At 34.9% G+C, this 19137-nt stretch overlaps 1 protein-coding gene across 2 annotated transcripts; it reads left to right on the forward strand.

Moving 5' to 3' along the window:
* Nucleotides 1-7009: 7009 nt before the first annotated feature.
* LOC127845256 (heat shock 70 kDa protein 12A-like) lies at nt 7010-9359 on the forward strand. 2 transcript variants are annotated; one of them, XM_052376078.1, is made up of 2 exons: nt 7010-7444; nt 7576-9359. In XM_052376078.1, exons 1-2 carry the CDS (start codon nt 7376-7378, stop codon nt 8947-8949), a joined length of 1443 nt encoding a protein of 480 aa, XP_052232038.1. In that variant the 5' UTR covers nt 7010-7375; the 3' UTR covers nt 8950-9359. The 2 variants fall into 2 exon arrangements, with proteins under 2 accessions (XP_052232038.1, XP_052232037.1); XM_052376077.1 differs by having other exon boundaries at nt 7664-9359.
* The last annotated feature ends 9778 nt before the right edge of the window (nt 9360-19137 follow it).

Raw genomic sequence — 19137 nt, forward strand, 5'->3', positions numbered from 1 at the left:
GGATTCAATTAAATGTCACATATTAGCCTGTGCAGTCCGCACGGCCCATATACAATACGTGTCCTCAGTATTGCACATAGTGTGTCCACGCTACTTAAAGGAAGATATTCAACGTGATAGAAATGTTGATGCATAACGAGACTTCTTTTGCTTTAAATAAACATTCAGTACATTAGGATACAATTAACATTAAAGGGGCCTTTTCACAGATTTTGGCATATTTTAACTTATTCATTAAGGTTCATGGGGGGGGGGGGGGATAAAATTCATTAAAACTTCGCTTTGGTTTTTCTTCATTGAATGCGGTACAATATGGTCAAACTATATATCATTTTAAAGCTAAAGACGGATAGAATAACATAAACACATTTTTGACAGTCAATATTTGTGTGCTTTATTCATATTTTGGTTTAAAACCAATATATTTTTACACTAATTTACAAAATCTCAATCTAAAGTTAGGGAGGATATGCACTACCTTAAGTGGAATAAATACAAAGCTATATACATATACAAGGTCAAGTTAGCAACATTTCACAGAAAATTATTGTCATAAAACAACAAATGAGTTTTTATTCAACTGCCTTTTTTGGATAAATATCCTAAACAAAGTTCTAAAAATAACTAAAACGTAACTACTTTTTAAAAATCCAGGTATGGTGGATAATAAGAGTCACAATTCTATTTCAAAGGCTTAACAATTGTGTTATTTACCTCTCAACCAAATTGCAAATTTTAAACCATCTCAAATTGAAATAGATTGCAGACGACATTTAAAATTGTAAATGAATAAAAAGAAATTGGCAAACGATTGATTTTATATTTCTATTCCTTCTACCCATTTTGAAAGCGTGGCCATCGCTGTGATCCGTAGAAAAACGTGCAAAACAAATCGGTCGAAACCACGTGCAGTGGTGAGAAAAACGGGTATGTGTATACACATACCTGAGAAAACACAATACTTATTTTGACAGTTGGGTGGCAACTAGTAAAACAACTTTTAACATTAATCAGCAAGAGATCGCACTAAATAATAGAAATGACCACGTAGAGATATCATCACTTACCTTATTACAAATATCATCCAGCTGAAAATTGTCCCCCACACGTCTTTTTTAGTTTATTTGTATTGTTTTTCTGGCGCCGAAGTGCATCTCACAGACTATCCATCCAACTTCCGTTGTTTTCACTTTCGTTATTAAAAACTCCGTTTAAAAGAATTATTTCTACTTTTAGATTGTTAAAGCGATGTATTATTATATATTATCTATAGAATAGTATACCGTGATGTATTGAACAGAGTTACGTATCGATCTTTCTATCAGTCTGTAAGCGTACTATTTTATGCGCAATAATATATGTCGTGTGATTCGACAACGATTGTAAACATTGGTGAAATGCTTCTTACATAGTTATTCTTTTGAGTGTTTATGAGGTCTGATCGTGCAGTTTGCAAACATCAACGGAAAGATTACAATCCAATGCATTTGTCATCGTCAACCGTTTGGAATGTCAATTAGGCGATGAGTGAGTTTTTAGCATGTTTCTTTCTATTTTATTGATTTAAAAATGGCCTCCCCCATGGTGATGAAATGACATGTGTTCGAGTTTTGATATTTCTAGATATGTAAACTTTTTTTACTATTTAAGCGTAACTTGCCCTCGTCAATGTCGATATTATTCACTAGTTATATAATTTTCCGCCGAAATACGTGGAATAAACATGATTCAGATTTTTGAAAATAATGTTTATTTTAGTGTTAAAATCGCTTTGTATTTTGATTGATTTTGTGGATGTTATGATACGTTGATGTACAAAATTGGTAGCAGTTTGAAGGAAAAACATCCTTTAAAGCATATATGTATACATTTTCAATGTGGCACTCTTCCTTTAGTCAAATTTGAGTTCAATGCTAGGGGTCCCACAATTTTCAAAATGAAGCCTCTACATGAACCTTAAATGCTTTATATTGATAAATGTAAACATTGGATCGTAAAAGCTCCAGTAAAAAATCAAGAATAAAATTAAAAAAAGGAAAAGAACATTACCCGGAGCAGGTTTCGAACCAATGACCCCTGGAGTCCTGCCAGAGTCCTGAAGTAAAAACGCTTTAGCCTACTGAGCTATTCCGCCAAGTACACATACTTGTCGTATTTTATACCTTATATAAGCATTCTTCGTAGTTTTACAAAATTTAACGACAAAAACAGAACTCTCCAAATTATTCAATCGTTTCGCGTTGCAACGCTTTATAATTTTTAGGTTTTAAAATCGTCAAAAGATGCATATAATGGCTATATTAGACCATGGTTAATGTTCAGTATTACTGTTTCCTCACAAATATCATAACTAAAACGAAAATTTGCTAATCTGAAACAACTTTTTTCAATTTTGTCAATTTACCAAAGCGTGAAAAGATCCCTTTAAATAACATCCACTCCAGAAGTTGCAAAATGGGAATGATTCTTAAATATAATTCTTTATAAAACATATCCACCATTCCAATATTAATCAATATTAAAGTAAGGTTACTCAATTAAACATTTAAATTCCCCATTTATTGAAGTTTTTCGGTTCGCAGGTTTTTTTGCGTCTATCAGGAAAACATTACCGCGCGCCTTTTTAGTATGATTAACATATTTATTCAAGGGATACAAGTCGATTAGGACGTGCAATATGAGTTTTACCAAATATTACGATTAAACGGTTAAATAGACCTCCTTACTAAAACGCTTAATAATGTTATGTTTAAGTTTGTATTTGTTAAAAACAAAACAAAATACAATTTTCAAACTCACCCAAGACATCATTGAGACCAATCTTCTGACCAAATTTCATGAAGATTGGACAATAAATGTTGCCTTTAGAGTGTTAATAAGGATTTACTAAAGCCATATATAGCCATATAGCCATATAAGAAAAAATGCCCCGCCCCCTGGTTGCCACGTTTTTAAAGCAACCGAAACCATGTTCGAACTCATCCAAGATATCATTTGGACAAATCTTCTGACCAAGTTTCATGGAAATCGGAAAATAAATGCGGCCTCTAGAGTGTTAACAAGGTTTTACTATAGCCATATAAGGAAAAATGCCTTGCCCCCTGGCGGCCATGTATTTCAACCAACCGGCTCATTTCCGAACTCGTCCAAGACATTATTAGGATGAATCTTTAAAGTTTCTTGAAGATCGGACAATAAATGTGGCCTCTAGAGTGTTAACAAGATTTTACTATAGCCATATAAACACTACAGGCACCGTGTACTTGCACAAACGCCACCCGCCGCTGTGTTCAATTCACTGTGTTCGCTTACCAATATGAACCCTGCGATGGGTGTTCAGATCAAATGTCGCGGGGGCCGTTCGCCATAAGGCGAACACCGCGAATCACCGCGGACCCATAATATCTACCGCGGTGTTGATCGTGTTCTTTAAAAATAAAATAATTGAACATAAACGTATTGTATTGATCCCTTTCATTTAAAAGTGATAATGAATAATGTATTTCACACCCGTGCCCAGTCTTTTCTGTCTTTTTAAACGCGGCGTACAAAAGAAAACCGCGTTCGCACCTAGCTGTAGGATACCGCACCTAGAGGAGTGATAATTGCGTGTTTGATTATGCAATTAACAGTTCGAAGACATGGAGAACTCATAACTGATGGTAGTAATCGTATAATTCCGAGTCTCTGGATTCCCCGATACATACGTGTCAACCTTTTCAATCGCATACATGCAACTTCTCCCATCTTAACCCATTACTCGATAATCCCATATACGTTCGCGATTTTCGAAAGTATCAAAATGAATTTCGGCATATGATTCTATTTTAAGATTTGATGAAATAAGCGCCCAATCAGGACAGTTGTATTCCAACATTGGTAAATCACCTGACACGGTTTGCACGCGTTGTGTACAGCTTTTTTCGGTTACAACTTCTACATGAAATTAATGATTTTCTTTGTTCTGATAAAAAGCGCGCGAAAATTGGCGTGGTTGTATGTATTTGTAAATAAAAATTTCGTAGCGGGTACAGCATTGAGATAATTTAATTTCCATTTAAATGTTCGTGGTGAATTTCAACTAAAGTACCGGAGTATCTCGCGAATTATTTTGCATTGACATTTACTCTTAATAAAATATAGTTTAAACACACTGTATCGTTACCGTTACGCTGTTTCAGTTCCTTCGTTATTGAAGCAATTAATGTATTGTATACTGACTGCACACAAGTGTCGTAACATACTGATGCGGTACGTAAATTCGGACAGTACTTAAAGTCGGGCACAAATAAATAAATGATTTAATACTCACTTGATTTCTTTAAAACTCGATATTTGTTGTTAAACAAGAGGGCCTGAAAGGCCCAAAGTCGCTCACCTGAGATAACAAGATAGTATTGGGACAAATCTTCTGACTAAGTTTCATGAAGATCGGAAAATAAATGTGGCCTCTAGAGTGTAAACAAGGTTTTACTATAGCCATAGAAGGAAAAATGCCCCGTCCCCTGGCAGCCATGTTTTTCAACCAACCGGTATAATTTTTGAACTCTTCCAAGATATTATCGTGATGAATCTTCTGACCAACTTTCATGAAGATCGGCCAGTAAATGTGGCCTCTAGAGTGTTAACAAGATTTTACTATAGCCATATAACGAAAAATGCCCCGCCCTTTGGAAGCCATGTATTTCAAGCAAATATAATTATTTAAAAAAACATCCAAGACATCATTGAGACCAATTTTCTGACCAAATTTCATGAAGATTGGACAATAAATGTGGCCTCCAGAGTGTAAACAAGGTTTTACTAAGTGGACATGTTTTTCAACCAACCGGAATCGTTTTTGAACTCGTCCAAGATATTATTGGGATGAATCTTTTGACCGAGTTTCATGAAGATCGGACTATACATGTGGCCTGTAGAGTGTTAACAAGATTTTACTTTAGCCATATATAGCCATATAAAGAAAAATGCCCCGTCCCTAGGCAGCCATGTTTTTCGAGCAAACGTATATATTTTCGAACTCATCCATGATATCAATAAGACAAATCTTCTTACCATATTTCAGATAGATTGGAAATAAATATGGCATCTAGAGTGTTAACAAGGTTTTGCTATAGCCATATGGGGAAAAATGCGTCGCCCCTTGGCGGCCATGTTTTTCAGCCAAACGGCATCATTTCTGAACTCATCCAAGATATTATTGGGATGAATCTTCTGACCAAGTTTCATGAAGATTAGACAATAAGTGTGGACCCTAGAGTGTTAACAAGATTTTACTATAGCCATATATAGCCATATAAGGAAAAACGCCCTGCCCCTTGGCAGCCATTTTTTTCAAGCAAAAGTTACCATTTTCAAACTCATCCAATATATCATTGGGACAAATCTTCTGACAAAGTTTCATGAAGATCGAAAAATAAATGTGGCCTCTAGAGCGTTAACAAGGTTTTACTATAGCTTTATAAGGAAAAACGCCCCGCCCCCTGGCGGCCATGTTTTTCAACCAACCGGCATCATTTTCAAACTCGTCCAAGATATTATTTGGATGAATCTTCTGACCAAGTTTCATGAAGATTGGACAATAAATGTGGCCTCTAGAGTGTTAACAAGATTTTACTATAGCCATATATAGCCATATTAGGAAAAACGCACCGCCCCTTGGCAGCCATGTTTTTCAAGCAAAGGTTACCATTTCTGATCACATACAAGATATCATTGGGACAAATCTTCTGAGCAAGTTTCATGAAGATCGAAACATAAATGTGGCCTCTAGAGTGTTAACAAGGTTTTACAATAGCCATATAAGGAAATATGCCCCGCCATCTGGCGGCCATGTTTTTCAACCAACCGGCATCATTTTCAAACTCATCCAAGATAATATTGGGATGAATCTTCTGACCAAGTTTCATGAAGATCAGACAATAAATGTGGCCTTTAGAGTGTTAACAAGATTTTACTAAAGCCATATATAGCCATATAAGGAAAAATGCCCCGCCCCTTGGCAGCCATGTTGTTCAAGCAAACGTAACCATTTTCAAACTCATCCAAGATATCATTGAGACCAATCTTCTGACCGAGTTTCATGGAGATTTGACAATAAATGTGGCCTCTAGAGAGTTAACAAGGCAAATGTTGACGGCGCACGACGGACGACCGACGACGCACGACGGACAGAAAGCGATCACAAAAGCTCACCATGAGCACGTTGTGCTCAGGTGAGCTAAAAACTTAATGCTTCTTTCAGGCGATCGTGAACTCATCGTGAAAAGTATGATTTGATTGACTCGAGCCTCTATCACAATGGCCATTGTCATTCTTATTAACTATAAGGGCAAAATACCATTACAATTGTGTTTGTTTTCATTATATTCTGACAACAAAATAGATAAATTGTGAAAAATTGTTCCGGTTCTACAGTGTAATAATAAGTACATGTTATTATCTTTTTGAACCACTTAATTTTAAGAATGGTCTAACTTTAATCCTACAAATCTTTGCAACTGTTATTTGTAATCGTTAAACAATTTCAGCCGCATTCCGTAACTTAAGAAAATTAACCCAACTTGTTTGTTCTACAATGTTCCCGCTGCATAAATTAACGTAAAAAAACAACAACTGCAAAACATTAAGTCAAAGGTGAGCGTAGACAGCTACTTTGCAAAAAACGCAGTCGTTGCGATAACAAAACACAGGCAATCTCAAACATAAACTTGAAAAATAACCATTTTTACAACAACCTGTCAACGTATGCTTTATCGTCAAAAGCATATCAAATAACCTTAACCCTTTGCATGCTGGGAAATTTGTCGTCTGCTAAAATATCGTCTGCTTAATTTCTAAAATTAGCATTTTCTTCGATTTTTTCAAATAATACTATCAGAATAGCAAACAGTTTGGATCCTGATGAGACGCCACGTTCTGTGGCGTCTCATCTGGATCCAAACTGTTTGCAAAGGCCTTCAAAATTCGGTTCCCGGCACTGAAAGGGTTAAGTAGAGCAGTGTGTTGTAATTACTTTAAATAGAGCAGTGTATAGTAGTGATACTGGTACACTCGCATAAATTTATGTTATAACATGTAAATATTTACTGTTCACAAAACGAACGTTCGATTTGGGACATATGTTGTGTTTATTAATTGTCTATAGTAGTCGTCATAGGTAATGTGTCATTAATAATGGGTGGAACAAGTTCCAAAGTGGATATTAACAATAGGGATGAGGATATTCGAGTTATAGCGTCTATAGATTTCGGAACTCGGTATACAGGTTATGCGTTCATCTTAAAGGACGGTAAGGAAACAAAATACATTTACAGACCAAATCATTCAGAAACCAAATCTGAACGAACGTGTATTCTTCTTCGAGACAACGACAATGCTGAGTTCGTGGCCTTCGGCAATAATGCCATGGACATCTTTGACAGAAAAAATCTGTCAGAAAAACGTAACTACCACTTCTTTCGTTTATTCAAAACTGACCTGTTTTTGAAAGAAAATAAATTGTTTGTAAAAGATCAGATGGAAAGAGATTTTAATGCACAAATTTTGTTTTCTAAAGCATATGAGTATTTTCAGTCTGAAGTTAAAGACTGTTTAAGCACGACTGTAAAAGGTGGATATGACATAAAGGACACTGATATTTTATGGGTCATTACCATTCCAGCAACCGGTAGCGATTTGTTTAAAATGTTCATTCGCAAAGTTGCTGAAAAAAGATACCACAAGATAAAGATTGTGCTCGAACCAGAGGCTGCTTCAATGTACATAAGGAACAAACCCCTTCATTTTACAGAGAGAATGCACATAGAACCATTTAGGCCCGGCCAGTGCTATATTTTGGTTGATATAGGTGCAGGTACAAGCGACATTTGTGCACACAAAGTTACAGAAGATGGCAATTTGATAGAAATCCTTTCAGCTGGAATACATGAAGGCGGTGAACAGATTAACAAATCTTTTTTCAATGCTTTAGAAGAACTTTTTTCCGCCGAGGTCTTTAACGAATTCAAGAAAGATAACATGAGATTCCACAAGCTAGAAAAAGACTTTGAAGAAATAAAACACAAATTAAAACCCAACGATAACAATGACGATGTGCTTCTATTGGATGAAAAACTGCTGAAACTTTTTGCCAAAACAACAGGCGGACAATTTGAAATGTGTTTAAAACAATCTACCAGTAAATTCAAAACCGAGTTAAGAATCCATGATAGCAACTGGCTCTATATGAATAAGACATTTGTGTGTGGCCTCTTTGACCCCACAATCAATACAATAATTACACATATACAAGAACAGACATGTCGGGCGACAAAAGCCGGATATAGGATATCTTGTATTCTTCTGTCCGGTGGGCTATCCGAATCCAAGTACGTGTTTAGTAGAATAGAGAACCATTTTAGTAGGGGTTCGAACACCAACGATGTAATTCCTGTCATACAAGCACCAAACGCTCGTAACGCAGTTGTCGATGGCGCGTTACTTATGGGACTTCATCCAAATGGGATTATCGGGCGAGTTTCTCCTTACACTTATGGATTCTACTCGGTTGTTCCATTCCAAGAAGGGGAACACCCGGAAGATCTGAAAGACGTCCATGAAGGCGTGACACAGTGCAAGGCGGTCTTCTACAAATTGATTGAGAGAAACAAAATTGTACGACCAAGAGATTGCTTTGAGCGAAGATCCTCCACAGATTACATTGAAAGTAAGCATCAAACAAGGATCACATCGTTATGGAGATCTTTTAGAAAGGATCCGAAATACTGTACACAAGATGATGAGTGTGAATTGGTTGCGAGTATTGAAATACGGCCTCCGGCTGAAGGCTGGCCCCCAAAATTGTATCATATCCAGAGGTTGGTTGTCATTGACAACGAGTTTGTTGTGGAATTTGAAAATGAGACCACAGGCCAAAAGTATAAGACCCGTGTAGATTATGCCTTCTAAATGATAGTGGAATTAGAACGACCAACTGGACTTCGCGTATTGCACAGTGGGGAATGTATTATAGCAATCACAGTTTATTGGAGTATTTTTACTGTGAGTTGCAAGCAAATACAGTTATGATTCTGAAATTGATATTACTTATTAAAATTAACTACAAATGTAAAACGGTTGATCATGCGTTGGGTGGTATCTCTATCCTGAATCCACCAGTTATATGCCCGGTTTATGTATTATCTTAAATATGTGATAGTATATAAAATATAGGTAAAAAATGTTATCTATATAATACACACCAACATAAAGTAAAGTGCTTACTAACTATTGGTAGTTTGTTATAATGATAGCCAATAGTATTATCTGTGTATCATGAATACACCCGTTAACTTTCTTGCATACTGGCTATCAATAGCCTGTGAGTCAACGTTGCTATATGTGGCATGGTAATTGACAAACATACTGACTTCTGATAATTCGTAAATATTTTTAGCGAAAATTGTAGCAGTATCATTAATACAAATGTTAACTGTTTCTTGCACTGATTATTTATAGTCTGTGATGTTTTTTGTGCATGCTGTAATCTGTTTTTTGAATCCACGCGTTATTGTCTCTGAACTGAATATTGCTAGTGTGTGATAGTTTGCGTGATACACATGTAAATTGTCTCTCATACTGAATATCGACAGTGGGTTATAGTTTTAGTGATAATTGTTATATGTATCATAAATGTACACATAAACTGTCTCTCATACTGAATATCGACAGTGGGTTATAGTTTTATTGATAAGTGTTATATGTATCATAAATGTACACATAAACTGTCTATCATACTGAATATCGACCGTGGGTTATAGTTTTAGTGATAAGTGTTATTTGTATCATAAATGTACACGTAAACTGTCTATCATACTGACTATCGACAGTGTGCTATAGTTTTATTGATAAGTGTTATATGTATCATAAATGTATACACGTAAATTGTCTCTCATACTGAATATCGACACTGTAATAGTTTAAGTGATAATTGTTATATGTATTATAAATGTACACGAAAACTATCTATCATACTGAATATCAACAGTGAGTAATAGTTTAAGTGATAATTGTTATCTCAATATCTGTATCATCAATACACACATTAATTTCTCTTTACTGAATATCGATAGTGTGTGATAATTTTAGTGATACACGTTACTTGAATCATGAATACACACGTTATCTGCCTTAAATGCTGACGTTTGAATGTTTGAAATAGTTATAGTAACCATTTGTATCTGCCCAGCTTACTAACTTAAGATAGTGTGCAAATATTATGTGGCCTGAATGAACGCGTTCACGTTTTGATCATTATGAGTTTAAAATAAAGTAGCGAACGTTAAAAAAACAAAACATCTTTGCTATCGTGTTTAAAAGATTTAGTAAGATAAATGTATCAATAACGTCGTTGGTAATAGCTTGTACTCCCTGTAGTTCGCCAGTTAACTTGTCACGAGTTAAACAAAACGAAAGTGCCAATTATCAAAACGTACACTCTGTTTGAAACCACAAAGGTACTGATATATTGCTTAAAACTTTGCTTGTTGACACTTTATTTATTATCGTCGATGTTGAGGCATGTTGTCTTAACAAGTCGCCAGCGCAAGTATGTCGCACGGAAACCGTGAAATCGTACCAATTATTCAATGAAAAAGCATTATCAATTTTTTCAGGTTATATATATATATATATATATATATATATATATATATTCTTTTACAATCTACATGAATATGAAATTTCGTGTTTCACTTTATTTTGAAGCGAATCGGCGCTATTATTTACGACCCTGTATAAGCATTCATTTTTTACTATGCTGTATGGACAAATAAACACAACCCCGGCTAATCATACAGGCTTCCAACCGGAAATGATATAATCATCATAACAAAAAAATTCATTGTAGATCTACAATAATAAGCTACTAAATGCATCACATCTTATGTTCCCTATTCTTGGTCTGTGCTATTCATCACACGTGTGACATATTCGGTCGGAGTGTTCGCTCATAATGCATGGTACATCCGTAACATATACGATTCAACAGTTTTTTTTATCTACATTTGCATTAGACATGTAACAAACTTAAATTATTTCTCTGGCATGACATGAAGATGAACACTACAATGATCTACTTAAGGAATATCATTCAAATGCTTACATTTATTATAAATGTTAAAGAATAGCCACGTGTGATACCGTTTATCTCATACATAATGTTTATGACAATTCATGTTTACATAGAAGCAGTTGTATCAGTTATTCATTCAGGAAGCTATGTGACATGAAAACTGACACCCAAGATATATCGGTTACACCATGTTTGATTGCTTAATTCATTTTTATCGCTAGAAAAGATAATATTGTCATAATTGTCATGATTATAAATCGTTTAAAAATCCCCAAGTTTGTTTGCAGAACTTAAAAACTTTATGTTTAAAGAATAATTTATTGTAATAATTATAATTTCAGATAATCCGGCCACTAGAATTTGAATTGTGCAACAAATTCGATCTCGACGTAAAAAGTACAGAATTTAGCGGATGGTTATAAAGACTTTCAAAATGAAATTTATCGTGTCCCGTGTGTCAAACCTAGACAAGAAGTTTTGCTCAGAATCAAGGTTACTACTACAAGGTCGAAATAATAAATACGGCTGTTATATCTGTATTTTTGATTTCGTTGATGTGCATTTTACCGACCATGAACGTATATGGCTAAAATTTAAGGACCGGACAAGACAACCCATGAGCAATTATTAAAATTAATGAGGATGTCGATAATGTTTCCAAATATGAGTCGTATTTTAAGAAAACTGGTCATAATGCATGTGCGTAAAGTGTCGTCCCAGATAAGCCTGTGCAGAACAGGCTAATCAGGGACGACACTTTCCGCTTTTATGACATTTTTCGTTTCAATAACGTCTTTTCTTAGCAAAAATCCAATTAAGGCGGAAAGTGTAGTCCCTGATTAGCCTGTGCGAACTGCACATGCTCATCTGGGATGACACTTTACGCACATGCATTAAGTTCCGTTGTCTCAGAACGCGACACATACAGTTGTTATGATCAATATCTTTTGAAAAATTTCAATTCAATCGCAAACATTGAACCAAATTGATCAAAACATCGATGACTTTATCGCATAATTATAATGCAGTTTTCCTTATATTCAAATGATGCTGTTCTATTCTTACCACTTTTATTCACTACTAATGCATATTTGATAATGGTGTTGATAAGCAGCGGGTGTTAGTTTATTTAGATACTTGTTTTTTATTAAAACAAATAAAACACAGTTATAAACAAAGGATTCTATTTATTGCACTCAGTAAAAAATATTTTAAAAAATCAACAATATAACCAAAAAAAAGTTGTTGGGTTGAATGTAGTTTCTTGTTATTGAAAAAAAAATCCGTTACATACGTAGATGTTATTGTGAAAAACTTCTGTGATTGGTTAAGAAGAAACCCGCATTGGTTAAACTGGAAGCGTTGTCAAGGACAAGCCGACTGTCACAACAACACTAGTGACACTGTGGCATGCGGATAACTTAATGATTCTTAAGTACTAGCCATAATATAATCTCAACTTGCGCGTTAATTATTGCATTCATGGAAATTGAAAAAAAAAAACACACGAAAGGAGTGCTATATTTAAAAAATTTCATTTACCAATTTTGTGGCAACCAAAATAACATTCCAATATTTTTTTATGGTATTGCATCGCTGTCAACGACTTGAAAATGGTAACTTGTAAAGATAACAATCTGCGACCATACACAACACATTTATAAATTAACATTTAGCTGCAATCATCTTTTGTTACCGATGCATATTTAAAGGCGTTAAAGTACTCTCTATGGATAAAAAAAAATGTGATTACCGAGAAGCAAAAACAACAACTACACATTTACCAATAATATGATATAAATATATCACCATAAAGTATAGGGTTTTCATTATTGTATGTGCTGACACGTCTTCATGTTAAAGTCAAATGTTATCAATATTGACTAACTTACTTTCTTATCAATAGCAATATCAGCCTGAAAGTGAAAACAAATTTTGAATTATATCGGCAATATGGAGTACATGATTTTATTTTTTGCCGAAAGACGATCAATTTTGGAGTGGTCTTGTGCTGTGTGATTAAATCGTAGTACCCAGAGGAAACTTTACATGTCCGGTGTGGCGACCACGAACCAAGATCACATGCACTGGGAGCGTGAGTTGAACCCGGAATCCGGATTTTCTAGGGGAGAAGCGCGTACACTAACCACTGCGCTAACTGGACATCCGTATTCTTCAATGACTGTTTTGATTTTATTATAAATTCCTTACCGGTAGATAAAGGGGAGCAAGTATGATGTAAGATGTATGACCCGTAGATATGGACGTCTGAGAGTATGTTGGTCTCTACGTATGGCTCTTTAATTTTCTAGACTGTGATTTCCCCATACATTGAAATAACTTCGTAATAATCTTGCAAAAAAATGTTCCACCGCTGTCTAAAGCTTTCGGTGTTTGTTCTGCGAGGACGTGTCTCGCGCGCAAGAACTACTTGGCTACCTTGAAAGTCAATACAATAATAATATATATTAATGGCATTGCATTGAAGTTTCTTTGTTCATATGTTCAGACATGCCTTGGCCCATGCCCATTGCTCGCCATACAAGTCAAGATGTCAAGCGCATGAACCTTGTGCCTGCCGTCATGTTCGTGACGAACTTGAAGGCCAAATGTTACGATAATTACTTTATTTTGAAAACAGAAATTTACCGCTCTAAAGCATTGTAAGAATGTATTACACAATTTTGACTATATGAGTCGGTGAGACACTAACAACACCTTAATTTGATTAACTATATGTATAGATGTCAATAGAAAATAACAAACCAAAAAACTATTTATTTCATTCTAATACTTGTAACGACATTTGTGTTCGATTTCAAATCACATAATGATTGTTTTCATGATTGCTCTCCGAACTTTTGTTCTAGCTGGCTCATGCGTCCGTAAAAAGAATGATATTTCGAATATGCAATACAAGTGAGTGTAATTGAGTGTAGTGCACAAGAATGGTTATAAGAAAGTGCTACATATAGTATTACTCATACTCTCCCGCAGAACAATTTTGATACGATGTTAAGCGTTGCATATTCCATGTAGCATAAGGTTGTTTTTCGACACAAAGCGTTAGACAAAATGTCAAATGCTATATATCGCTAAAGTTGCTGAAGCAAATCATGCACTATACATGTATTGGTAATGGCGTTAATTAATATACTAAAGTATTTGTGTGAATATAAGTTGCGTCTTTACATGTTTACTAGGATCTTTTTTCTCGTCCCTATCTGACCCATACTCGAAAGTTTTATATCGCATCATAATAATAAATATTTTAAATCGGGGACTATCATGTGGAGAGTATTTGGGAAGAAATATAAATCTCAAAATATGAAGTATACCATATACCACTGCTTATGGTTGTAAAGTATCTTCAATTTGATTTGTGAGGGAAAAGGAGGAATCTTAACGCATAGGGGATTTTATTGCGCTTACTTTACAGGCCGTATATTTTAAATTAACGATAAATCATCATTGTATCCTCACAACATACAATAAAGTATTTAACTGATTAAAACTTTTCGGAACTGCTTTAATGGGTAAATGGTAAACAACCGTTCGGTTAGTTACTGCAAAATTGAGTAAGGCTTTTTAACTTATTAATGAGAAAATCGTGCATGATGCTTTATATTATATGAATTAATAATAACATGAATAACAAATATTTCAATATCAAGTGATTAAATACACTTTCAAAGCATATGCTGACATTAAAAGGTATTGATAAAATTATTGTATCTATAATTGGAGTTTTTTGATAATAAAACAACTGACAGCACATTTTGAAAGAATAGGATATATTAATTATTCTAACACGGCACGCGACTTGTTTTCTATAGACAAATAAGAAAATCAGGTGTGGGTTATTCTGCAATAAATAATGGGCGGAGCTTAATGTTTCGAAAATAGTTCCGAATAAATAAATAAAATATTGAAGTAAAATGCACGTGCTGAAACCCGCTCTAACAGAAATGTAATAAATGTAGCATGTATATGCATGTAATGAAACAACAAATTGTATATTTGGTCATAAGTGGCATAACCCCGCCTGCAAAGAATGTTATTTGTTAAGAAACGTTATTAAGAAAACATTTATAGCATGCCAGCTTTTCAGTAGCATCAATAAACGTGACGTCATTTAGTTCCTACGATTGTTGTTCTCAATGAAAGTGACGTCATTTGCAAAATATTTATGAATGAATACTACGTCATATGTTTGTACAATTCAATGACGTCACTAAATATTGAACATTGTACGAAGAAGGTCGGAGTATTGAAAATTATAGTTCAAGTCCAAAAGCTTGAACAAAATCAATCAGAAACATTTTAGAATAGAAATAATATTTTTCTATGATGGTTTGTTGTCGAATAACCCACAGTAAGGGGTATAGATGCGTGTTATCAAATCACTCGTGCTTCGCACTCGTGATTTAATTCCTACGCATCTATACTCCTTACTGTGGGTTAATCGACAACAAACTATGATAGAAACATATTATTTCTAAAATAATCTAGCGAAGAGAGACATCTTATTTTCCTCTATCTACTTATTCTACTACTACTACTACTACTACTACTACTACTACTACTACTACTACTACTACTACTACTACTACTACTACTACTACTACTACTACTACTACTACTACTACTACTACTACTACTACTACTACTACTACGACTACTACTACTACGACCAGACTAGACTACTACGACGACTACTACTACGACGACTACTACTACTACTACTACGACTACTACTACTACTACGACTACTACTACTACGACTACTACTACTACTACGACTACGACGACTACGACTACTACTACTACTACTACTACTACTATCACGACGACAACTACTACTACAACTACTACTAACTACTACTACTACTACGACTACTACTACTACTACTACTACTACTACTACTACTACTACTACTACTTCTACTAATACTACGACTACTACTACAACAACTACTACTACTACTACGACTACTACTACTACGACTACTACTACTACTACTACGACTACTACGACTACGACTACTACTACTACTACTACTACTACTTCTACTACTACTACTACTACAACAACAACAACTACTACTTCTACTACTACTACTACTACTACTACTACTACTACTACTACTACTACTACTACTACTACTACTACTACTACTACTACTATACTACTACTACTACTACTACTACTACTACTACTACTACTACTACTACTACTTCTACTTCTACTACTACTGCTTCTACTACTACTACTCCTATTACAACTACTACTACTGCTACTACTACTACTACTGTTTAAGCACGACTGTAAAAGGTGGAAACGACATAAATGACACTGATATTTTATGGGTCATTACCATTCCAGCAACCGGTAGTGATTTGTTTAAAATGTTCATTCGCAAAGTTGCTGAAAAAAGATACCACAAGATAAAGATTGTGCTCGAACCAGAGGCTTCTTCAATGTACATAAGGAACAAACCCCTTCATTTTACAGAGGGAATGCACATAGAACCATTTAGGCCCGGCCAGTGCTATATTCGTGTTGATATAGGTGCAGGTACAAGCGACATTTGTGCACACAAAGTTACAGAAGATGGCAATTTGATAGAAATCTGTCAGCTGGAATACATGAAGGCGGTGAACAGATAAACAAATCTTTTTTCAGTGCTTTAGAAGAGCTTTTTTCCGCCGAGGTCTTTAACGAATTTAAGAAAGATAACATGAGATTCCACAAGCTAGAAAAAAACTTTGAAGAAATAAAACACAAATTCAAGCCCAACGATGGCATTCCCGATGTGCTTCTATTGGATGACAAACTGCCGAAACTTTTTGCCAATACAAAAGGCGAACAATTTGAAATGCTTTTAAAACAATCTAAATTCAAAACCGAGTTAGGAATCCATGATAGCAACTGGCTGCATATGAATAATACATTTGTGTGTGGCCTCTTTGACCTCACAATCAATACAATAATTACACATATACAGGAACAGATATGTCGGGCGACAAAAGCCGGATATAGGATATCTTGTATTCTTCTGTCCGGTGGGCTATCCGAATCCAAATACTTGTTAAGCAGAATAGAGAACCATTTTAGTAGGGGTTCGAACACCAACGATGTGATTCCTGTCATACAAGTACCAAACGCTCGTAACGCAGTTGTCGATGGCGCGTTACTTATGGGGCTTCATCCAAATGGGATTATCGGGCGGGTTTCTCCTTACACTTATGGATTCTACTCGGTTGTTCCATTCCAAGAAGGGGAACACCCGGAAGATCTGAAAGACGTCCATGAAGGCGTAACACAGTGCGAGGCGGTCTTCTACAAATTGATTGAGAGAAACAAAATTGTACGATCAGGAGATTGCTTTGAGCGAAGATCCTCCACAGATTACATTGAAAGTAAGCATCGAACAAGGATCACATCGTTATGGAGATCTTTTAAAAAGGATCCGAAATACTGTACACAAGCTGATGAGTGTGAATTGGTGGCGAGTATTGAAATACGGCCTCCGGCTGAAGGCTGGCCTCCAAAATTGTATCATTTCCAGAGGTTGGTTGTTATTGACAACGAGTTTGTTGTAGAATTTGAAAATGATACGACAGGCCAAAAGTATAAGACCCGAGTAGATTATGCCTTCTAAATTATAGTGGAAATAGAAAGACCAACTGGACTTCGCGTATTGCACAGTGGGGAATGTATTATTGCAATCAAAGTTTATTGAAGTATTTTCACTGTGAGTTGCAAATACAGCTATGATTCTGAAATTTATAAATTATTAATTATTAAAATTAACTAAAAATGTAAACGGTTTATCATGCGTTGGTGGGTGTAATCTCTATCCTGAATCAACCAGTTATATGCCCGGTTTATGTTATATCTTAAAAATGTGATAGTATATAAAATATAGGTAAAACATTTTATCTATATAATACACACCAACATAAAGTAAAGTGCTTACTAATTATTGGTAGTTTGTTATAATGATAGTCAATATTGTAATCTGTGTATCATGAATTCACCCGTTAACTCTCTCAGTTACGGGGTATCAATAGCCTGTGATAATTAAAGTCAACGTTGCTATATGTGTCACGGTAATTGACAAACATACTGACTTCTGATAATTCGTTATAATTTTCAGCGAAAATTGTACCAGTATCATAAATACACATGTTTACTGTTTCGTTTACTGATTATTGATAGTGTATGAATATTTTAGTGCATGTTGTTATCGTTTTATTGACTACACGCGTTATTGTATCTGAACTGAATATCGATAGTGTGTGATAGTTTGAGTAATACACATGTAAAATGTTTCTCATTCTGAATATCGACAGTGTGCTATAGTTTTATTGATAAGTGTTATATGTATCATAAATGTACACATAAACTGAATATCGACATTTTGTAGTAGTTTTCGTGATAATTTTAATATGTATCATAAATGTATACACGTAAATTGTCTCTCATACTAAATATCGACACTGTAATAGTTTAAGTGATTATTGTTATATGTATTATAAATGTACACGAAAACTGTCTCTCATACCGAATATCGACAGCGTGTATTAGTTTTAGTGATAATTGTTATCTCAATATCTGTATCATCAATACACATATTCATTGTCTCTTTACTGAATATCGAGTGTGTGATAATTTAAGTGATACACGTTACGTGTATCATGAATACACACGTTATCTGCCTTTAAAGGGGCCTTTTCACAGATTTTGGCATTTTTTAACTTATTCATTAAATGCTTTATATTGATAATTGTAAACATTGGATCGTAACAGCTCCAGTAAAAAATCAAGAATAAAATTAAAAAAAGGAAAAGAACATTGCCCGGAGCAGGTTTCGAACCAGTGACCGCTGGAGTCCTGCCAGAGTCCTGAAGTAAAAACGCTTTAGCCTACTGAGCTATTCCGCCGAGTACACATACTTGACGTATTTTATACCTTATATAAGCAATCTTCGTAGTTTCACAAAATTTAACGACAAAAA

Source organism: Dreissena polymorpha, chromosome 9 (assembly GCF_020536995.1).
Source record: "Dreissena polymorpha isolate Duluth1 chromosome 9, UMN_Dpol_1.0, whole genome shotgun sequence".
In the NCBI taxonomy this organism is placed as follows: domain Eukaryota; kingdom Metazoa; phylum Mollusca; class Bivalvia; order Myida; family Dreissenidae; genus Dreissena; species Dreissena polymorpha.